Genomic DNA, 24,182 nt, shown 5'->3' with positions numbered 1-24,182 from the left:
AGACTTCAGTTTCGTTCTGGAAATGCCGGGAAATATTTAAGGTGCAGGAAGGATTTGTTGAAGGAAGGGCAAATTATTCGTTACTAATGGAAGCTGGTCGTTCTTTTACTTGATCTGAGCACGCGTATATAGCAAATTACAAGTGTGTTTACTGATTAAAAACGCTGCAGGGGGCATATTGAAAGCGTCACGCCTTTCGAGTGTTGAGTAAATAACGCAACAGGAGGGCTGTTTTGGGAAGAGTCACGCAAGAATGTACAAATTGCAAACACACCTTTCCTTTAGACCCTTCAAGGTAATGCCTTGTATTTTTTAATTCTCGATAGAAAATTTAATTTTATGACAGATAAAACTGAATAATTAGCCATTCAAAACTGTTTAAACATCTTGGATACTAAAAATAAGTGTGAATAGTAACAACATAAATATCGCCCAGATCGATGTCAAACGAAAATGACGAATATTTCAAGAATGCAACTGACTTCTAACGAGCGACACAGATCGAATAATACGAGTGGTTTTACAGAAGAACCGTTCGACGTGTTCCAGATGGTAATTGTAATTCAAACTCCGCAAAACCACTCGTTTGTAAAAGACATGGCGATCCTAACGACTCTCATACACTCTACACTATAACAGCAAGATCGACACGATTCGGAAAAAGCTGGGGTCTAAAATGAACATTACATGATAAGAAACAGACGTAAGAAATGTGCTTTTCAGTGAAGCGAGCTATTTATAAAGGAGTCGTTCAAATATTTACGATTTGGGCTTACCTCACATATAGCTGCCGCTTCACAGACGTTCGAAGAGTGCCCGGGCTACCACTGTTCATCATCTTTTCACGAATATCGTGAATCTTCGCTTCAAACTGGTTGTATTCTGTGCGAGGGAGACAGAAATACAACACGATTAGATAACTTCAAGAACACAAGGCAACCACGCGCTCGGATCGGCAGACAAAATAACTAAACAAGAACTGAGAAGCGATGGACTCGCTGCAATATGCAAATTATTTAGAATACTGGAGCTTTACGTACATCAACACATGCTGAAGGCTTGTTCATCAATTAACAACCGCCTGAAATACCCGCTAAGACTCGAAAATCAGATCCACGAAGATAAACGGACAAGAAGATTACCACTTGTAACGCAATATTCCTTTCGCAATCAACGCATCGAACCTTTAACCCGCCGGCCACCTTAACAACACAATATTGTTGTGTCGCGGCGGAAACTGACAACTCGATCAAATAACGACGATTCCGCTCTTGATTTAACTAGTTATCCACTTAGATTTCCCTTGATGACAGACAAATGTAACCAGCGATCTTCAACTTGAGCGAAAATCGAATCTTTTCCTGGGTATTCATATTTAATAGGCTCACTCGCCGCAAGTCTCTTGGGTCCAGCGTGAACTATTGTTTATCTATTCGCACCAGACCGCATAATGTCCATAATGCTCAAACAGACTCGAAACAAAACACACTGATCATAAATAAAAATATTAGTCAAGTACATAAACCAGACTAAACCATTGCTCCGAATGACGTCTCTTTCACACTGCTATGACATGACCGGAAAAAATGGGATTGTATACTCAAATATGCAGCAAAATTAAAAATTCGCTTTCACGAAAGCGTCAACATGATAAATTGATTTTCTTCTGTGTACTAATATTAAACATTCGGAATGGTCTGCATTTAAATTATAGATACTTCAGGGAATTGTTCCAATGAGAATTCGAGTGACATTTTCAGAACATGATTTCGGCAATTAAGATATTTCGGTGCTCTGTCGAATCGGAAATGTGGAAAGCTACACAAGGGCCATAAAAGTATAAATATTCAAATTTGTAACGACGGAAATTTACCACAATGTCGACACATCAAGAATATTTACGTCTTTTTATATGACTGGTCGATTTTTGACGTCTGGAAATAGAATAATCAAAATCAACACCAAATAATCAATCCAAGAAGCTAGCAGAATAATTTATTTACATTTTCAGCAAAACCTTTCTTTTCTTGCAAATGAATTCCTCGTTTTACTTCGAAAAACATACCGCTAGAAACCAACACAGTTATTTGGGAAATGGTTACTTCACGGAAACTTTTATTATATAAGTTTTTATTTCGTTAAAAATCATTGCACAAACATAATTGCATAAATCTCTGAAATTCTAAAAATAAACCAATCTCGCAAAAATAAAATAAACCCTTTTTGAGACAACACCTTTCTGCGCTAAATTACACCAGGGATTACAGACACCACATGCGATATTTACAAACATTTTCGCAGGAAGTCAAATTGAAGCAAATCAAATATACACACATGGCATGATACCAGCTGAAAGATGGATAGGGCTACCCACGAAACCAGATTAAGATTAAATTTAGTGACGGGCTTTCCGACTGCTATCGAGTTTGTATCAATTTCTAAAGCCATGTTTTTTTTTAAAGACAACGGTAGAAAGTAAACGAAAGCGCTCAATATCAAAATTGCAAATTGCATTTTTCGATTTCCGAGAAACGTGAAAACTTGTAAATACGGTACATTTGTAAATCTCAAAGCGAAAAAGAAAAGATTTTATATTAATAATTTTTTAAAACATCTTATGCGTATAAATTAAAAACCTCGCCAGCTCGCGAAATCGTTGGCGTCTCGTCTTCAGAGACTTCAGAATTCAATTCATTCAGTGCTTTATTTCGCTAGACGGGTAAATTAAAAACCTAGATAAAATCAAGAAGACATTTAACATTGAAACAGCACAAGGTTTCATTTACCTTCGGGTTTGTACTGAGCCACAATCGCCACGGTATTACCGGCGCCTTTTAGTGCAGCTGCCGCTTTCTCGTGTGTGGCGTCCTCCAAATCCGTGTCATTTACCTGAATAAAGAAAGAAAAGAAAAGAAAACAGGAATAAACATATAAAAGGCTCATTTTTCACGAGTTTAAATATTCAAGAATTTTCTCAAAATGTTACATTTTCAAACCCAAGCTATAAAGCTACCTCATTCAGTTACAAGATGTGTTGGTTGAATTTTCCAAATTGAACTAGAATGAATGGTCTTTCATTGCAGCTATTTGCAAAATTACGATTGATTGTTGATATATCTGGTTTCGTTATTTATAATTCATCACACGAGACTGCACCGCAGCTAGCGACTCTTTCACGGCAGCAATTAGACACAGAATGATTTAAGTGTGTCCAGATTTAAATTTTGATTGCGAACCGTGAAAATATTAGTACTTCTTAGTGAATGTTGATGAAAGCAGGATACGCCGATTACGAAAAAACTAAATAAACGACACAATATCTTTAATTTTTGCACTTAAAAATCGCATCTACATCAGCGCTTATATTTTCTCAAATGTTCAATTTAAGAAAAATTTTTTGAGAGGAAATGCAATTAAGTCAAAATGGCTTTACGACTGAAATGTTGAAAACCGTCATCTCCCAAAGGTAAAGATGCAAAGAATATAAATTAAAGAAATAATACTTGATATATTACCGACGTCATTAACGTATATTGTAGTTTCCTCTTTATAAAATGTTTGTTCAGCCGACTGATATTTGTTCCTCGTTTACATTTATTGAACGAGTTGGTCTTAACAGACAATATCCCACCATGCCATTAAAAAGAGACAGAACAACCCAGCCCACGTTCCCATAAAGCGGATAAACCTCTTCCTGCCGACTCTTGAACTAAAATGAAGCGAATGAAGCTGTTTTAAAACTTTCGCAAAACGAAATGTCTGGAACAAAACTAATCACTATCGCAAATACCGCAGGATTAAAGCGCGTCGAAAGCGCGGGAAAAAAACTGGTTTTAGCTTTGCACCTGATTGGTTAAGAGGACATTATCTTTGTTCTGATTGGTTCAAAGTAATCACAGCTGCAGTAGATCAAGGTAAGAACTTGAAGGCGCGTAACCAGTGGAAAGCGCGCGAAAAAAATTGTTTTTAGCTTGGCATCTGATTGGTGGAAAAGACATGATCTTTTCTGTGATTGGTCAGAGCCATAGGCGTACGGGGACCTTCTGACCTGGGGGGGCGGAGACCTTATTGCCCGAAAAAAATGGCACGGGTTTAAAGCCGAATAAACAGCCATATGAAATGGACAACAAAACGTGCGTTGAAATTGTTGTGTACAAACCTTGCCTGCTTGCTTAAAGGAAATGATAGTTCTTTAAATAATATCGTGGCGTTGCCCGAAGGTGTCAATGCACTGAATCCTTTTTCTTCGGAATGTTTTATTAATTCACTTAAGTTTAGCAAAAATAAAAGTATTTTTAGGAGGCAATTTACATTGTCTTCCCCACTTGAAAGTTATGTAAAATCGTGTTAAGCATTTAGGGAAAAATGGGTTAAAAACATCGTGTAAAATGTTTTGAGCTAGCCCTGAGAACTTACCATTTGAGTCAAAAGCATAAGCTTCATTACATTTATAACCGTATCGCAGCTTTGTTTCAAGGTCTTAAACTGGGTCAACCGCGCGCAAACGCTCAAGCTATGAAAACGCTGATTGCGACTGAATCAAGCTGAGGGGTCACGCAGAATTCGCGAGAAAAACGAATATGATTATAGCAATTTGCGAGAGGAAACGAAAGCAGATAAATGAGAAATTTGGACTTTTGAACCACAAAGTTCGGTATATTTCCAATACTTTTTATGTTGACATAATTCGTTTAGATTGTAATGTTGAGATTTGTCTGCTTATTTTCTATTTTTTCTCTGGCTTGTTGCCCGAATTCTTAGCATTTTGCCCGAAAAATTTTGGCACTGGGGGCCTGCAGCCCCCCTCGCCCCCCCCCCGCCTCGTACGCCTATGGTCAGAGCGGGCTGTACGCGTTTCTTGAACGAGTCACTCATTAAACGCAAAAATTCTAACATAATAACTTTCTCTCTCTATGAAAACTCACATTTCGGGTGCAGAAAATTGACATTCCCTGAAAGGAGAAATTGAATTTTCACAACATAAATCTTACCGAGAGAATCTGATCTCCTCTTCTCAGTTCTCCGCTCAGATCTGCCACACCTCCAGCCAGAATGAAAGAGATAAAAATTCCTTCACCGTCCTCACCTCCGACAATGTTGAACCCAAGGCCTGTAGGCCCCTTGTTTAAGACTACCTTCCTGGGCTCCCTGTGGAGAAATGAAGACAAACCTTTCACTACGTGTACAAGAAATCTCAACAATAAATTTCTAAGTTATAAAATTCCAAACAAGCGAGATTTCGAGTAGAAAGCCTGCTTGCTTCAGTGGTTGGTGGTTGTTGTTTATTAAAAGGGACGGATTCTAGTTAAATTTAGGTATGAGAAATGACCATCAAGTTCGTTAATATAAAAATAACCACTAAAAACAGTGAAGGAACATTTCAATAACACGCCAAATACAAAAGAAGGCACGGATGGCCAAAAGTGACGAAGATTGAAACGGATTGCGATATGGGTTTTTGAAACATTGTTCGGCTGAACAGTTTTCAAAGTTAATCTTGTTTGCTTGTAACTTTAAATTATAACGCCCAGGAGACACATTTCGTTGCAGTGAAGCTATGGTTTTGTCATTTAGATCCATAGAAGTAATTTCTTTGCAAACATTAAGTTTCATAGCGAATATTTGGCAAAACTTAATAAAATAAACTTAAGTCAGGCCGTGACACAGTCCCTTTAATTCTCTTACTTTCAGCTTGTCTAATAATAGTGCTGCATTACTTGGCATTACAATTTACATGCAATTGTACCCCGTTTCTGTTCTCACCTTGTAAAGCCATCATCCTCTGGTACAGCAGGCGCTTGTGGCTTTCTTGGCAAACTGTTTGTTTGTTCACTCGGCATGATGTCTTCTTGGTGGACGGGTGGTGGGGGTATTGAGACTACTGTTGGTTTCTCATCCCTAGGAGGGGATGGTGGGGGAGGTGGACCTGCCAAGAAATGTACATTGGTCACTTGTAATCCTTGTCCACATTACTGTTGATAAAGCTTAGTTGTGTAACACACTTTCTAATTGGATACATAAGGTTATAACAGTTATGATGTCAAGTTACATTTCTAAACTTATATTATATTACAAATAGAAAACTGGCCATTTATTTTGAAACAGGCCGGAAAAAAACACAATGGCTATTTAAAAGCTTTTGTCTAAACCAGACATGTTCATGTATCTGCATGAAATTGTCTATTTCTCTTAAATGTAACATTGTCACAAATTACAATTAACCTTGTGTAATTACAAAAATATTGTCAAACACCTTTTCTCCAGACACCATGTCCATATTAAGTGGTTCAATTTTAGAGAAAAATGTATGGGCTTTTAGTATATATGGATGAAAAATCACTGTCCTCCGCAATAATGCAGTGTCCTTATTGTACAGGTGACCATAAAGCAAGATTGTGACTGTAACTAGAACGTCTTGTTACCACAGTCTAACCTTCTGTAAACCAACACCCTTTGGACTGGAAAAAGTCTCCACTTTGGAGAGTGCTGCATTGGGGGGGGGGGGGGTAAAAATGCGAGGTGTCCCTCAGCCGAGGTTCAACTGTATGGCTGTACATTGGTGTAACACTTACTGGACTTGACAGCTTCTTGATATTGCGGAGGAGGGGTCTCTGGGTCGACAAACATCATGCCCACTCTGGCTACGACAATCACCACTCTATTCTCTGTTTTCTTCAGAGTGGCAACCGCATCTTCATGGGTAACATCTTCCAGTGATGTATCATTAACCTGCAGTGAGTTGGAGAGACAATGATTAAGTCTGTTCCAAATTCTAGCAACAGAAGCAGTCAGATGCTGCATCAGTAAAACATGCCTAGTTATTGTAACATGAAGTGACTAGGAGCATAGGCGGTGGAGCAGGGAGCAGGGGCAGGGAGGCTGTAGCCCCCCCCCCCAACAAAAATTTTGAGGGGCTCAGCCCCCCCCTCCCCCCCAAATTTCAGTGCCGAGAGTATCGTTAGGGCACCATAAAATTGGTTTTTCAAGATATTCAGTCTCATGATCTTTTCTTAAATCATTTCATCAGTATCATGCTTGGGCGGGCGAAATAATATAGAGTAGGACTTTCAACGAAACTCCTCTCCCAAAAATGCTACTAGGAGAGATCCGCAAGCTGTTATCATTGTATTTTACATTGCCTGTGGCATCGCGACTTCAGAGCGTACATTTTCTGCCCTCTGACGACTAAAAAACTACCCAAAAAGCACCATAAAGCAGGATTGTCTGAACTGCCTAGTTATGCATTTTTACAAATTGATTACGGACACAGCGGAAGCTGTTAAGATTGCAAAGAGGTCAACTATGCAAAAGACACTTGGAAAATATAAGTAGGGGTGTGTGCTTTCCCCCCCCCCCCCATGGGGGGGATGGCACTTGGTTTGGTGTATGACGAGCCCGTCAGGTTTTAAAACGCTCCCCTGCCTTTAAGGAGTATTGCTACTTCCCCCTGAATGGGATGCTGGGCCATTGCAGGGCAATGTCCAGCATTCGGTCAAGTTGTCCCAACAATTCGCCTGGTACCCATTAATTTATACTCCTGGGTAGAAAGAGACACTGTTAGAGTGAAGTGTCTTTCCCAAGAACATGACACAATGACCCTGGCCAGGGCATAAACCCAGACCTCTCAATCCTAAATCCAATGGATTAACCATTAGGCTTGCACCTCCCACTACAGAAACCACAAACACATTGTACTTCTTTTTCTGACAAACTGATAGTGTTAGCAATCTTTGCATCAGAACCCATAGAGCTGACAGTTTAATTGTTCAAATAAAAATGACAGTAGAAATCACTTACACTGCAATAGCTGTCTTAAATCTTAAGTTCAGTAAAGGACTGAAGCAGATGTTCAGGCCACACCCAAACAGCCCTGTCACCCCGCCACAAAGAAACCAGAACCCACTACTCACTCTGACAATCTTATCGCCCACTTGTAGCCTGCCGTCCTGCTGAGCTGCCCCTCCATCAATTATCTTGGTGATGTAAATGCCGTCATCATTAGGCACGTGTTGATTTCCCTTGCCCCCGGCAATACTAAAACCAAGACCTACACAAAGATAAACAGCACAGGACTCAATACACTTAAATCAACAAATCCAGTACCCTGTTCAAAGCATCCGGTTCGTTTGGGAGCAGCCAAAAGAACAGTGAGTGAAAAGAAAAAGACAAGGTTTTTCCATTGCTGTTCTTTGTGCTTATCCTGTTTTTCGCACTGCTCCCCAATTAAACAAATTACTGGAACAACCCATAAATGGTAACTGTTGGCAGATTGTCCACCTCTTGTTCCAACTCGAAGATAAATTCAAGATAACTTGGATGTTCAAGAACACAATATAGCAAACTTCCACACTGGAAAATAATTCATAAGAATTTAACACAATCACATTACTTATTCTACTACTTCTTATTCCATGACTTTCTAGGCCTGGAAAATGAAATTCTAAAATTTCATGACTTTCCAGGTTTCCCATGACCCGTATGAACCCCGGGGGGGGGGGGGGGACTCGCATATGAAAGTGACGGGGATGCTCGTCGTCTCGCTTAGGGGTGTAAATTTTGAATTTTTGGTCTCACTTAGGGTGTTCCAGGAAAAATGGCAATATTTTTAGCCAAAATGGTCTCGTTTAGGGTTACACACGCAGAAATATACAAATATCAATTCTATTCTTAGTTTTTTGGTATCCTTTAGGGGTCAAGAAAAGCTCGCGCCACACCCAGATTGGTCTCTTTTAGGGGTTCTTTTCAAAATTTCCGACAAGCATCCCCAACCGTTTCATATAGAAGTCCCCCCCCCCCCCCGGGTATGAACCCTGTCAATAGTAGAAACATCAATGCCAATTGATTTCAAAACGGGAAAGTATCATCATTGGCAAGGGAATTCCTTTAAGGTCATTGCCCTGTATTGCATTGCGCATCCTTACTGCGCAGAATTTTATGTGTAATAAGCGCGCGTGAGCGCACGCACATAAACAAAATGGCGGCTTTTTTCTATGTGGCTTAGTCCACGAGAGAAGTAAATTGTCGCTTTCTCGTAAACGAGTCTGGTGACCTATCAATTTTTTCTCATATTTTGGGTGTAGCGATGAAGTTCTTTCTGTAAAATGAAAACAGATCAATTATTGTGTTTAAAAAATAAATTATTGCTAAAAACGTGTACTTTGCTAGTACTCGAAGAGGAATTTTAAAGGAATTATAAGGAATATACAAGGTCTTCCTGCTCCTAAACGAATCTGGTGACCCCCCTTTTTTATTTCAAAATTTAAGTTCCCTTAAAGTAATAAACCAGTAGGCGAAGTTTGGTTAAAAAATTGTGTTCAGTTCTATTTCAGGGCAATGACCTTAAGTTGCAGGCAGAATGACACCTGTTGCTACTGTTCTTTGGTGAGAAACAATCTTTCACATGCACATGCTAACAACTTTTCACAACAAAGTCGCATTTTGGATTCAAAGGAGAAATTAAAGGGACATGGTCAGCGTTCTTACCGCGCTGACCTGGACACTAGTTTTCATGTTTTGAAAATAGTCCATGATGGAATTTTTTTTTAAAACAAACCTTCAGAAATCTGCTGCAATCTTCTCAGTGTTTCATTAAATAAGAAAATTTAGAGAAAAAAATTACACCGAGAAGGTTGAAGCAGATTTCGAAGGTTCTCTACGCGTATTTTTGATTTCGGGTTGGGGTGGACTTTTTTCAAAACATGAACGCTGACCATGTCCCTTTAAAGTTAAGGTTTTTTTAAAGGAATTACCGTCGCTTGCCTCTATATTTGTAAGTGTGAACACGCACCGTCAAAACATGATCTAATTGGGTATTGAACATGGCAGGTGGTCATCACACATTTGAAGATTAGCAGACCATAATGTGAACTTTCGCACTCAAAATGTTCACCACAAACAAGTACAGGCGAAACATTAAACCTGGAGTGCCACTCCTCAAAAGGCGTATGCATTTGACATAGATCAGGATCAATTTCTTTGAAAGAGTCTCCTATATCCAATTTGTGCACCATTTTGAAACTGTTGTGTTGAACTTTTGGCCAGAAAGGTGGCCAAACATGTTACAGTCTACCAAACTTAAACGTTTGACGACCAATTGTGCCACTTTAAAAACGAATTAGATCATGTTTTGGCATCACATGTTCACGCTTAGATGCCTTACCCTTCGTTCCTTTTGTCAATATTATTTCTTCGGTGTGCTGTTTTCCAGTGACTGGTTTTGGTTTCTCTTTCTTCAATGTCTAACAGTTCAAAAAATCAAACAGTTACATGTAGTTACACATGACTTCAGTTGTTCTACAGCACAATGCAGTTCCTGTGCTCTACTAACATAGTTCACGGGACATACTGTTGCATCATGTTGGAAATATTTTTAAATTTACACGTTTCGAGATAACTGCAATACTCTACTTAAACAGTCTTGAACTGTGCATTTCATAAAATGCATGCTTTGTTGATTATTACAGGTCAAGTTGATAAACATAACACACAGCTCTCATTAAGTTTTTAAGCAACAGTTACATTGAACTTATCACCCATAGTATTTCGCTCTGTATGAAGTGCAACATAACACCAATTGCCTATCTTCTTCCGTAATATTTACTGAACTCAGCTGTAACAGGTGTTTCGGGTAACGGCCCTTAATGACAGCCCTGTAACATACCTTCAAACATGTAACAAAGTAGTGTGAATAAGCCCCTTAAATTTAATTGAAAAATCAGCAAGCAAAGGAGTTAGTGTCCACTAGCCTGGGGCTACTGGATTTTGCAGTCGGGCTAGTGGACTTAAGCATTGGAGAGGCTTCTCACGAAAATTTGGGGTCGTAGTTTGTTTCGTCGACGAGCAACCAGTGTAAAAACTTTCAAGAGAATGTAAGAATTGAGTTTACATGACCTTAGTATTTCCGGACTTCTGCTCCAACGATTTTTCTGAAACTTGACTTTGGTGTGTATTAGGTGAATATAAGCTGATTCCAGAAATTTAGCAAAAATATATCGGCAAAATTTTGTACTGGAAGTGATTTTGTCCAAAAAGTGGGGTCCAGTTAAACGCCAGTAACATTGAAAATATTTTTCACCAGTGAAATCAAATTAAATCATATTATTACTGAATGATAGGCGAAAGTTTTCCCAAAGTTTCATAGCCATCGCGTCAAAGCCGAAAAAGTTATAACGCAATGTTTGACATCGACGAGTGCGCCTGGAATAACTACGGAGCCACCTTAATCCTTCACTTGCATTGTGAAGCATCATAAGCATCATGCTTGAGCATTTTTTTTTTTTTTGGGGGGGGGGGGGCTAGTAAATATGACTTTCAGGCTAGTACACTCTGGCCACAGCTTACCCAAAGGGCAAGCTGAAATATTCAATTTCTTTGCACCCAGAAAATGAAAGTAGATACATGTATTTACCAGTGTGACAACGCCGCCAGCAGCCTTCAAGGCTTCCACAGCCTGCTGATGAGAGACGTTCACTGTTGATACACCATTCACTGCCACAATGCAGTCTCCCACCCTGAAAATAATCCACAACAAATATTATAAGTCCCTTCCAATATTTTAAATAATTTGTATTCGTCTAAGGATTTCTGTATGTACCCTGGGTGCAGGAGGTAAAAAATCTCTCCTTTACTCATTCTCTGTGGCTTGTTGTTCTTTCCTCAGTCTTTCGCCCACCAGTCAAAACAAAAAATAACAAAAAAAAATGAAAAAAAAAACTTCTATTGCCCAGGGCTTAGTGATTTTTCTCACAAAAAATTGAGCTCCCATAATTTCCAATAAAATGAAAAATACTCTAATTATTTTCCTCTCCTTTGTCTTTTGAAATGATGATGTGACATGTGGTGATATGCAATGATGGCAATGTAACCATGACATTATAAGTGAAAGCAGAATATCTAGCAAATACTTTTTTTGACAATAACTGTAACTTAGCAGCTCACTTACTGAAGTCTACCATCCTCAGCGGCAGCACCTCCTTTGATGATCCTTGTGATGTAAATTCCAAAGTCGTTATCGATGTGAGGGTTATCTTTTCCACCACCAATACTAAAACCAAGGCCTGTTGTACCCTGACAAAACAGAAAAGAACATATTAAGCCATTGAAATACTTTGTAAAGCTCTAAAAGATGTTCAGTAATATTTTCACTTGTACATGTACACAATTACACTAAACCCTGTTAAAAGCCTCTAGATATCACTACAAAACATTTTAAACAGGATGTTCAACCATGTACATAGGCACATTGACAAACATTTTAAAGAGGGTCGATTGTACTCTGGCGGTCTGGCAAACTAAGTCAATTTTGAGCGTCGGTCTGCAGGAAAATTCTTTATCATATGGCGGTTTACGGTCAAGAAATTATGGCAGTCTCGGTCTTCAGGAAAAAATGAAAGAAATTTGTGGTCTAGAACGTAATAAATATGGTGGTCTGCAGACTGAACGACCCCCTCTTCTTTAAACCACTTCTTTGGATTCCATGTGACAAGTCGACCTTACTTTGCAAAGTTGATAATCCCACTCATGTGTTGAACCTAGCTAATGAATCAAGTACAGCAGAAGAGGGGCTTCTGAATCAGTTTAGTTTCACTGGCAGTTTTTATAATGTACAGCAAATGATGTTAGGTTTGGCAGAGTCACATGGATTATGGGTTGGGGTTAGGGTCTCCACAAATCATCCTTCTGAATCAGCCATTGACAGGGCTAAAAAGTGCCATCAATATGCCCAGGATGATGAATTAAAGAGAAAGCTAAACTACACTCTTCTACACATGTGTTATTATATTTATAAAATGAAACTCCAGAACGATTCATTATCAATCTCGGACTTAAATAAAATCATTTATAAATATAGAATAGAACACCTTCCTTAAGTATATATTAACAGAGATCTAACAACTTCTTCACCTTCTCCTATGTGTATTATATAGTTTCTTTATATTGTTTAAGGAAAGATTTCCACCGCTTTTTATCTTAATTTGTAACATTTCTGACCCGTTGCCACAGTTTTGTGAATTGTAGCCTGCAGAACAGGCGGTTTATTTTGCGGGTCGAAGCGCGAAGTGCTAGGTTTTTATTTAGTGGGTCACGCGAGGGGGAGCGCGAAGCGCGAAGGAAAAATAAACAGCCTGTAGACACACCATTGTTTATGCTCTTCCAACCGTTCGCCTGACGAACGGTTTTCAGTGATTGGCTGCTTTAAGCCACATGATGTTAAATGTGTGAAAAAACAAAAAGGCGATCAAAGTGTTCGCTTCCGCCCTCGATTTATTTCCGGTTCAGTGTGTTGAAGATTTTATAAAGGAGAAACACAAGACGCGCATCGAAGCATTATTAGAAAAGAAGGTTGTTTTGACTGTGCTACCGACAGGCTTCGGCAGAAGCTTGATTTATCAGCTCTTTCTGAGAATTTTTGTGTTAGCGAATGGTGACAATAAGTGCCATGAGATTTCAATTATCTACATTTGAATCATGTGGTGCCAACGGAGGTAAACAGTAAAATCTAATTATCTAGCTCAAGAGACAAAGCGCTCGATCAAACTTATGCAAGAATCTATGACACAGAATGTCTCTCTAAAACCAACGTTAAGCTTTCTCGAAGTAAAGCTACCACAGCCTTTGGCGAAGCCGGACAAAGATAAATGTGTCATCCGTGAAAAGATCACATCTTGCAACAATATTTATTATCCTGGTTATTATCAACCGGGCCCAGCATCAATTAAATACAAGTAATCTGCATTTTCACAGAATATATGTCAGACCTTGTCCTTCCAGAGCGAAAATTTAACAAATAGAAATGAGCCAAAACAAACTGAACTAGCGAAACATGTGGCAAATTACAGATTTAGAGGTGTCAAATGAGACGACCAACTGTTTTCGCAGTACTGATACTTGAGACCTGTTTCGTGCTAACAAATTTAAGCGTTCTTTGATTGGTCCCTTCTCAGTCTTTCATGTCAATCAAAAAAGTGGGCGGTAGAGCATGAACAATGGTCTGGCTACAGGCGGTTTATTTTTCCCTCGCGCTTCGCGCGACCTCGCAATAACCCCGCAAAAATAAACTGCCTGTTCTGCAGGCTATGTGAATTGTAAGTAGTATCTTGTAAATAGTATTGTAATATTGTAAGTATTTTTCTTTTGTGTTATTTTCTAAATGAATAAAAAAAAAAAAAAAAAAAATTGTGTATTATCAAAAAAAAAAAAATAATATCCTGCCTGGCAAGTGACTTTCAATGTTCCCTTGCCTGATGGTGTGGGCAATCGTACTGAAATGAAAACTACAACAAGCACACAACTGCCCCATGCAAGCAAAACTTGAGAATTGCTTGTCCCAATGGCAAGCTGGAATTAAGTTATCTTTAAGCCCTGCATTGATCTAAAGTCGCTTAAAATTTGAACTTTATAGAATTAAGTTTGACAGCACATGAGCAGAGTGACATTGAATAACGCCTGATTTGTCCAGGAACCTTGTTTATCAAGTAAGAACATACCGTATTTTCTCGATTAAACGCCGGGCCCCGAATAAACGCCCGGTCTCCAAGTTGTATTTGAAAATAAACCCCTTAAACAATTATCAAAGGTTTAATATGCTTTAAAAATAATGTCTAATTATAAAGCTGTCAAAAATAATGAATTAAAATCATTTCTTAGAAACATAGGCATTGAAAAAACTCCTGAATTCAAATAAACGCCGGCTCTATCGTGCCAAGTTTGAAATAAACGCCGGGGGCGTTTAATCGAGAAAATACGGTATATCTGAGTTTAATACTTGGCAGATTCAATTATCATACTCACCCTTTCCAAAGTTATATCCACATATTCATAATCACCAGAATCAGCATGAAAACCATTTTCCTGTAAAAGAAAGCACTGACAGTTTGTAAGATGTTTACAAATAATATTTATAGCTCTTGCACTCATAATACTGTAACTTTTTATCACAACATTAATACAAAGGCAGCCATGCAGGCAACAACCAGCACAGGTGATCATTACGGGGAAGATTGTCTTAACATAATTATAATCAAATTTTCAAAACCCATATTATAAGAATGTATGACTACCATGAGGCAAAATTTGTAGATTGATCTCAGATCTTTAAAAGGTAACTACAAGCAATGATATCTTGTTCCATGACATTAAAATGATATTCAGGGCGTTTTTGTTTTCTTTTACATCTTTTGATAGTAACAAAATATGAAATGTCTGGGATAGCAAGTTCCCACTGAAACACAAAAGGCACTGCAGTTATGAAAAGTAATCGTTAAAAGAATTTACACCATAAGAAATGCTTTCACTGACAACATAAAGAATATTTTATTATGTTGTTTATTGTTTACATTTATTAACCTCAAATTCTTTTTGCTATTCAAATTTCCCAACTGTCAAACATTTTTTTTTTGTTCAGACAGCCATTAAATCTTTGTTTGGCACATTATAGCAATATGTGACCTTATACAAAATATCACATTGCCTATCAAAGCTGTGCTCTTAAAATAATTGCAGGGTGCCCAAATGCTCTTATGTAAGAAATCTCGGGTGCCCAGCTCATACTTTGATGATAGCAAAATTATACAATTCACCCAAAGACAAAAGTAGGTCGGCTGTAGCACCCTGGCTCTGCTAGAGCACAGCTCTGCTTGTTGAGAAATCACCAGTTATTTGCCAAACTCCAAAAGTAAATTGAAGGATTGTAACTTGTAGATAGACAACTGTGAAAAAATCCCCACAAAAATCTGTGTCCTGAATGGAATTTGCACTTGTGACCTCAGGTTTAGCATTCTTAATCAGCAGACATGTTATCAAACAAAATAAAACACATAAGCAGCTACAGCAGTAACTATTTTCGTTGACCTACACCTTTCATCAAGTCTACATCATGTTATTTATAACATACATACTGCTTAAATGGCCTACTCTTATCTGACCCTAGAATATATTTACTTTTAGTGTTTTAAGATTGTGTTAGGTTTTTATCATCTGAAATTTGAAGACTTTGTCAAATTTGCCACAACTAAGTGTACAAGAGCTAATCATTCATACAAACTTTATGTCAAATCTGCCAGACTCAATTGTTATAAACATTCATTTTTTATTAGAATAGTTAAGCTATGGAATAATTTACCAAGAGACTTAGTGGAAGCTGATAGCCTCTAGCTATTTAAATCCAAGCTCAAATTGTACCAAAGGATCTTTGTTTTTATATTTTCTGTATTTCTTGTATTATTTTAGGGAGTTTTTACATAGGGTTGACCTCATAACTTCCTTTTCTAGATGCCTTTTTTATCTTTTGTTTTTATTTGTATACTTTGGTAACTCTGTTTCTTGAATAAAGGTAAAGATTGTATGCACAGGAGACGTCTGTTTGTAAACATACATACAAATAAAGCTATGAAAGATTCAACCTAAATTTATTACTTCCTCTGTGAAATAATTTATGTGTATGGCATCAACTGACACAAAAGCTAACAAACTTCATAGAAATAAAAGGCAAACAAGCTAAAGAATCAAGCAACACCGCCTTTCTATGCTTTAAACTTGACATTGAGTCGGGGAATATATGTAATATTCAGGAACAACTTTACTCTTTGTCATTAAAATTAAACCGTGTTTGCCCATCTTGAATATTTTCTTTGAGATTCATTTTACTGCATCTGACTGTAGACAGAAGGCTTCTAAAGGTACGTGATACACTTAAGTGAATGTGACAATAGCAATCATAAATGATTAATTAATGCAGCCATAATCATTAGTCTTGCACTAAGACATTTTGAAAGAGGAAAATATTCCAGTGAATGAATTTTCCCACTCTGGGCAGAAAAATGATTCTGTGACACAGAGTAAAATTTAGATTGATTGACATAAGTGAATTTAACATTCATTAAAAACATCAATGTACAATGCCTATTTAGGTTTCTAATAATTCAGAGAAAACCAGTGGTTTGAATTAGCATAGATGGCAACCACAAACCGTCCCTTGCTCTTTCATCAGCTATACATTTGCTAACAGCAGTACCAAAATGATTAAAAAGTGCTTTTAGTGGCTGCTAAGATTATTTGAGTTCTGCTAAGAGCTTCAATGTAAACGACAAACTCTTAAAATGTTCTGATTACAGTCAAATGCTCTTAGCCCACTTTGATTACGACTGTCAGCAGACAAGAACTGTTAAATGTTTATTCTGCCCTGATGTTTAAACTTACCACAACTCCATCAACATGTGTAGTTTCTGTGGTTGTTTTACTCTGTTAAAAGGTAAAAAATAACACAAAGCAAGTTAGATTTAAACAAAAATGTGAATAACTTTAGAATACAATGAATTTAGAAAAAAGATACAGTCAAGCGAGTCTGTACCGAACGGGAACCAGTACAAGATCTCAACAAATTCCTCATTCTAGAGTTAAAAGCCAAGTGCTTTTGGATAGTGAGGATCAGGGATTTTTTACAGTCGACATTTTCCAATCGAGCATGAATGAAGACACAAGATGAGCAAGCGGAATCTGCTGTAACACGAGACTTCAGGGTTCAGTAAGTAGGCAGTAACTATGCATACTAATAAGCTGCTTATGTCAAAACATCATGCAAACAAAACCACGGCCCTTTCATTAGCACTGAATATAAATTTCAGGCTTCACTGCACAAAAATTTAATCCTGACTTCACATGCCCAAAATAACTACTTCTTTGACAAAAATATTCTATCAAACTAATTTAAGATCAAGGCTTCACTTGTTTGAACAGAATAACAACTCAATGAATAACAATACAAGTATAACAAAGTAAATATGTTTGTAATGGTATAAAGACCCTGTGGGTTTCTTTGGAAACACCCTTTCCTGTTCTCCTTGACCTGTAACCCAAGAATGATCAACATGCATTTTCCTCTTATGTTATCAATTCATTGTTTACCAAACAGGTAATGAGAATTAAGAAAACCATCAACTAGAGAATATTGTTTTGATAAACCACTGAATTCTCAGAACTGACATTGAAAGAAATGTGCGAATGACAATAAGGGGAATTTGTATGCTGAACTTAGGAATAAAAAGATTTTTAATAGGCAATGCCCATTGTGAGAAATCAAGAAATAATCTAGCAAATTTAAAAAGTAAGTCACTAAAAACTACACTGAATTGAGCTGAATTAGCCAAAGACCTATCATCAGTTATATTTTAACAAGTTTGTGCTGCTGTATTGTTTTAACCTTAAGTATGAACGTTCTAATCACTTCATAATTAGTTAATAATGGACTGATCTAAATGTAGAAGGATTTTTAGCCAAGAAGCAATACAGAAAATTTTGTCTAATGAAAATGACATTACAATCTTTATTTTTATAATTTAGAGAGTGAAGTTTTAGAAGCAAGAGAACAAAATAAAGAGAATTAAACCATTCTTCAATAGATTATAAATTAGCTTTGAACTTTTGAACTTGTACACATTCCAGAGTACAGAAACAAGATTGTAGACATAAACAAGACAGCAGTGTATTCTTATTAATAGCATTAATCTAGTAATTCCAACCGGAAAGACAGACTCGACTCGTATTAGCTAGACAATCCTTTAAGTTATGTGCATTGTGCAGCCTGCAGTTAAGAAAACTTTTTTTTTATACCAACCATGAAAACAACTACAAGTCCTAATAAAGTGAAGTTTTTAAATCACGAAACAGTGAATTGTGATCAGGAAGGCTAAATATGTTCATTGCTGATGAAAGTTTGAACAGACATCAAGGCAACAGCAATTGCCTACTATGCCCATATCATGCAAATTCAATTTGCATTAATCCTAAAAAAAATTAACTCTCTACTGAATAGGAAGAAGACACTTCCAAACAACACTCATTTTTAACAGGGTTTTATTGAGTTTAAGATTAAAAAAATATTAAAAGAAGATAAAAAATATCCTAAAAACTAAGCACTGCAACATGTTGTGCAATGTGCGAAATTTTCTCAATTGCCTTCCCAAATAGGTTGAGAATAGACAATAGAAATGTTAATTGTAAAAGTGTCAGCTTATACAGGAAACTCAATTCTTACTTTGTTACATTTAAAATAAACGACACACAATGCATGCAGAAGAGAGGACGTTTCATGGGGGAGTCTTCTATAATTGTTAAGACATTTGTCGAGCCACCTGCATAAAACAATGCTGATGTCACTGCTTAAAAATTGACAGCAAAGTCTACTTTAATTACAAACCATACCTTAATGATTGAATAATCTAATGCCATTATAAGAAATAAAAAACAAACAATTTAAAAAAAAATAGTGGAGTTTTTTTATGGTTTCTTTAACAAATATTTCAAAAAATTTCCTTCAAAGTATTTTTTTATGCAACTTGCCTTTATTAGGTAGAAATATTGAATACTGCCATGTAATCGATGGAAATCACAAGCAAGATTGGTTAGAAAAGGTAAACTTGAAGTCTATACTGCAATATGACACTGATTTTTCCCTCATTAACAGGGCTCGAAATTGCGACCAATACGGTCGCCAATGTGACTAATATTTTCTCCTTGGTGACATAAATTTCTGGTTTAGTCGCCAAAATGGCGACTACATTTCTCTGTTTTGACGATGAATAACGGCCATTTTTTCAGAAATTGTGTCCATCCAGAAAACTATTTTGGTAGATCTTTGCTTCTAAAACATTCAAAATAAGAAAAGAAGTTGTATTGCTCCAATCCATCCTTTTGCTCTGCCCAAAACAATTTGTTCGCATCAGAAAACTTGCACGTTTGAAGTCGCCCTAGAATCCTTTGCAAACCTTGAGTACGTCATGTATGCCTATCGATTGTGTCTCTTGTAACACGTGGCTATTCGCCATGTTGATTCCTTCGAGGTTCCTTCCAGTTCTTTACATCAGCTACAAAGTTAGTGGCCACAAAGTCTTATAAAATGTTTTTGTTTTAAACCTTGTGATAAGATTGCTTTGTTCTTCTTTTCGAATGTATTTAGTCTTTTCTGGATTAAATTCCTACAAATGATTTTAGCACTTTTGAACTAGTCCCTATTGATTTTACAATCTGGCGACTTAAGGATTTTTTTAATTTCGAGTCCTGATTAATATAAATTATTGCCCAAGTACAAAGCATGTACATGTACACTATAACTTGATTGTGGTGGAGGGGGATCAGTATCCTTACAGTACAGACCAGAAAAAAGAGGATAATATGATGTTTATTATACCTTTTGCTCTGGAGAAAAGAAGACATTTCAAGTCGAGCACAGAGAAACTGGCTTTTAGCTAGATGAGTGGCCAGGTGTCCTGTGGATGCCCACTTCTTAAAGAAATTTAATATGAATTGCTGTATAGAAAGTTATTTTTTTAGCCAATTTGGAAATATTTAGATAAATTTGCACTAAAAACTTCAGAAATAAACTTCCATGCTTAAATTTTGTCCTCTCCAATCATACCCTCCTAGGAGGGCGGAGTCATGGGGATTATAGGAATGTTTGGATGCCCACTTTTTAAAAGCCGCACCCCAGTTGTTTGAAAGATGGATAACATCTATCCAGGGGATAGTGTAGTGTGTTTTGTCAATACTTATCCACTGGACAGTGATTTATCCTGTGGAAAGCGCTATCCACCCTTTGAACAACCAGGACCTGGCTAAAAACCAGCACAGAAGTGCACCATACCATAGAATATATGGCCAATTAAATTGACCAATCACAGTGCATGCACTATCTCAGAGCTGTATCAAAGGATTATAATAAACAAATAGAAGCTCACTAACCTGAAAGCTTTCTTGTTGAACACTTTCAACAATGCTTGTTGTTACCATGGGGGATGGTACCGTTTCCCCATTTACACCTCGCTACAAATAATAATAGTACATCAATCTGGTGCATAAGGTCAGTTGGTACAGTGCTTTATTTGGGAGTGGGATGTCATAGGTTCAAATCCCTGCCAGACAACTCACCAGGAACTTAAAATAACTGGTAAGATCATGATGGCTATGCATACAGAAACTTGTCAGTTTAGTTAATCATTTCTCACACATTACTGGGAGTCATGCCGAGCCGAACCACGCAGCCTGACCTATATTGATACTAACATTGTAATGAAGCATTACAATCGGACAAATAACTGGAAAAACATTGTTTGCATGAAAAAACCTGGCCAATCTGGCAGAAAGCTCATAACCTGACAGGGACTCACAAGAATGAAGAACTACAACTTCTCAAAAAAACTTGAACAAACACTTTAAGGGCGGGTGGGCAGGTCAGGTCAGCAATGGCTGATGGCAAAAAACAAACTGAACTTTGCACCGAGCCATGTGACCTTATTACCCCCCCCCCCCCACGCACACACACACTAGAATCCAGACTCCCAGTAGTGTGTGAGAAAAAGGTTTTCCGCTTCTTACGGTCCTCAGCCAGTGGAAAACCACACATCCTTGGTAAGGGGCATTGTCTCCTACACCTTCCCATATTAACTGGCAAGGGATGTTATAAAACCCATGTCAGTGATAAGGGTAACAGGCATTTTTTTGCAAAAGAGAATTATCTAAAGATAGTGCTATTCATCTGTAGAACAACTTGGTCCTGGAAACAAGGATATGAGATAACAGATGAATCCCGATTTCTCAAACCTCAAGGGAAAATGAAAATTGCTATGAGAAATTAGGAGGTTTGAGAAATTGGGGGTAAAATTACAGAGAAGTACTATCCAAGGGAAATGGAAATTTGTTCGAGAAATCAGGATTATACTGTATTTAAGTCCTCTGAGAAGGGTTCAGAAATATGAAACATAATGCCCTGAATGATTCCTGCATTACAATTGCAAATGCAATGTTACACTGTTAAGACGGATTCCGCTGAAAGTTCGAGCAACGAGTGAGAAAATTAAGTACCAAAAATCTACTCATAGTACAGCAGCATTTTGTATACTGTTTAAAAGATCTTATCGAAATTCATTTGTCTTAGTGACCCCGTAATAAAATTCTAAAGCATTCTCGAGAAAATTAAAGTCAAACCTCGTAAAAATGTTTATAACGCGCGCCATTTTGTTTTGAACTGGCGCGAAACATCCGTTTTAACTGAAATATTGACAATTTCAAATCCATTTTTCTCTCGCGGGGTCAGCTTGAGTGCTAAATTTTTGGCAGGTTTTTGTTAGCTGTACTTAAACTGTTACCATGCTAAGAGGTCTTTTTGGTAACTTAATTTTGGCCTGTATTGCTCGAATGTTGGGCGGAAACCATCTTAATATGCAACTAGTATGCCATGGCAAATCATTGCTCAACATAGTGCTGCGTAACATCACTTTTAGGTTGCCATCCAGACCAAGACAGGAAATTAAACTAATTGCTGCCAATATATCAACTGTGGAATTTCTCATGCATATCACTTTTAAATTTTTACTACATCCAAAAAAAATAACATGTAAAAATATTGTTTTTTTTACAGCATTGTTAAAACAAGCTTATCTAGGCTGACACAAACATCGAACTAATTTCAATTATCTTTTAAACAAAATGGCTGTATCACATCAAAATTTGCATAAAAATTAAATGCTCCTGATGTCTGGTATAAGGTTTTCAAAAGGAAAAGCTTGATAAAATGACTATTTTAGATTTTAAAAATAATGACAATTATGTCAAAAGCAATGGATTTATTAAAATGGTTTACTTTGGTTTGTTGCTGCATTTGAGACAACATAAAACTTAATTATCCCTGTTGGCAAGCCCATAAAAATTCTGAAATTAACCTTACCTGGGGTCTTAATAAAAACTAATTTCACCTAAACTGATTGCAGGTAATTGTGATTTATTCACAACAGTCGCAATTCAAAATTTCACAATACCCTGAAGGGACAATGTATATTCTTTGAGAGATGACCAATATTTGGGATCGAAATACACGCAAATCCGTCGTCTTAAAAATCGATGCACCTTGCATTTAGACAGGAAATGTCGAACAGGTTTGCTAATTTCATTTCATACATGTACATGTATGTGACAGCCCAGCCCTCAACTTCAAAATGTTATTAATAGCTATTTCGAAATTTCAACCACATATTTCCTGACAACCGCGTCACAAAAATGAAACCACGTTCATAAGAAACGTTCAAACATGCATGTGGCTAGCATAACTCACCGTGTCGAAATCCGGGTAGCTCGGAGGCGACTCCACCGGCGAGTTGTTCTCCCATCTTTGTACGGCTTCTTCAGTCTCTTCCGCCTTCTGCTCAGGTGTTTTTGTGTCATCCAGCAACGTGGTTTCATAGAACTCTTGTATATCTGAATTTTAATGACAGCAGAACTCGTACAGTTTGATAACATAACAGCAAGGGGCTGAAGAAATATTACAAACGCGAAACTCCAAAATTATATTAAGCTTTCATGATGAGCATATTTTGCCGAGCCTATCTTTAGGATCATTTACTAATTCGAGATTGTCAAGGCAACCCGAGTTTAAATCAAGATTAAACCTTCAAATTGTTATTTTTCAGAAGGCATTACTAAATAGTTCTCTCCACCAAATATAACTCTCAAAAATTATGCAAACATCAACCGAGCTCTCACCTAGAAGGGCCAAGAATAGGTGACTTTGGAATATCCGAATTACTCTCTCGATGGCAGTGCGAAGCGCTCGATCTTGCGGCTTGTTTAACTTTTCATAATAGCGCTCCAACAGCTCAAGAGCTTTGCCAGCATCTGAAAGAATTATATTTGAATTTCATTAGAATCATAGCAGTGAAACGATAACATAACATGAGTTTACTGATCACCGCAGTCTGCACTTCTCCGCGTGAAATCGAACACAGTCGACCTACCTTCCTTGCGAACGGGCATGGTTTGCAGTTTTCCACTACCCAAATGCGCGAAACAAAAAACAGAAAGTAAAACGAAAACTTATTCTAATGGTCTTCGGGCCCACAGACAAAAATGCCCTCGTACTAGTCCCGAAGGATGGCCAAATTTAGTTCAAACCGTTCCACATTCGATAGAATCAACATGAACGCCTTTTGCGTGCCAGCGGCCACAGAGTGAGTCACGTGCCCGTAATGAACCAATAGCGCGCGAGACAAAGGAATGAATCGTCTCTTGAAATCGGCACTTGTGATTGGCTGCAAGTTATGGAACTAATGTGTAATCCTGTGTGTATAAAATATAAAATTCGTTCCACGTTATTTTTTGTGGGTAGGTTCTGGACCATAACGGAAATTTATTTTATTCAA

The 24,182-nt window shown here is 37.5% G+C and overlaps 1 protein-coding gene across 2 annotated transcripts in view; it reads right to left on the bottom strand.

Annotated features, from left to right (window-relative positions):
* The window catches only part of LOC144663665 (disks large homolog 1-like), a 30,546-nt gene extending 6,571 nt beyond the window's left edge, over nucleotides 1-23,975 (bottom strand). The window contains exons 1-15 of one of the 2 annotated variants that reach the window (XM_078524675.1): nucleotides 23,778-23,975; nucleotides 23,527-23,658; nucleotides 23,099-23,241; nucleotides 20,734-20,814; nucleotides 17,197-17,238; nucleotides 14,791-14,850; nucleotides 11,942-12,066; nucleotides 11,408-11,510; nucleotides 10,160-10,238; nucleotides 7,911-8,047; nucleotides 6,573-6,729; nucleotides 5,764-5,926; nucleotides 4,992-5,148; nucleotides 2,787-2,889; nucleotides 777-882 (exon numbers count right to left, since the gene is read on the bottom strand). In XM_078524675.1, the coding sequence (XP_078380801.1) occupies nucleotides 777-882; nucleotides 2,787-2,889; nucleotides 4,992-5,148; nucleotides 5,764-5,926; nucleotides 6,573-6,729; nucleotides 7,911-8,047; nucleotides 10,160-10,238; nucleotides 11,408-11,510; nucleotides 11,942-12,066; nucleotides 14,791-14,850; nucleotides 17,197-17,238; nucleotides 20,734-20,814; nucleotides 23,099-23,241; nucleotides 23,527-23,658; nucleotides 23,778-23,796 (1,607 nt within the window). In that variant the 5' untranslated portion in view covers nucleotides 23,797-23,975. Of the gene's footprint in view, nucleotides 1-776; nucleotides 883-2,786; nucleotides 2,890-4,991; nucleotides 5,149-5,763; nucleotides 5,927-6,572; nucleotides 6,730-7,910; nucleotides 8,048-10,159; nucleotides 10,239-11,407; nucleotides 11,511-11,941; nucleotides 12,067-14,790; nucleotides 14,851-17,196; nucleotides 17,239-17,347; nucleotides 17,634-20,733; nucleotides 20,815-23,098; nucleotides 23,242-23,526; nucleotides 23,659-23,777 lie in introns of those variants that run through there. The other variant, XM_078524676.1, reaches the window with a different exon arrangement.
* Nucleotides 23,976-24,182: the final 207 nt, after the last annotated feature.

This window comes from Oculina patagonica, chromosome 8 (assembly GCF_052425735.1).
Source record: "Oculina patagonica isolate OP01 chromosome 8, crgOcupat, whole genome shotgun sequence".
Classification (NCBI taxonomy): domain Eukaryota; kingdom Metazoa; phylum Cnidaria; class Anthozoa; order Scleractinia; family Oculinidae; genus Oculina; species Oculina patagonica.
Note: the sequence above shows the minus strand (reverse complement) of the source record. Positions and strands in the feature narration are given on the sequence as shown.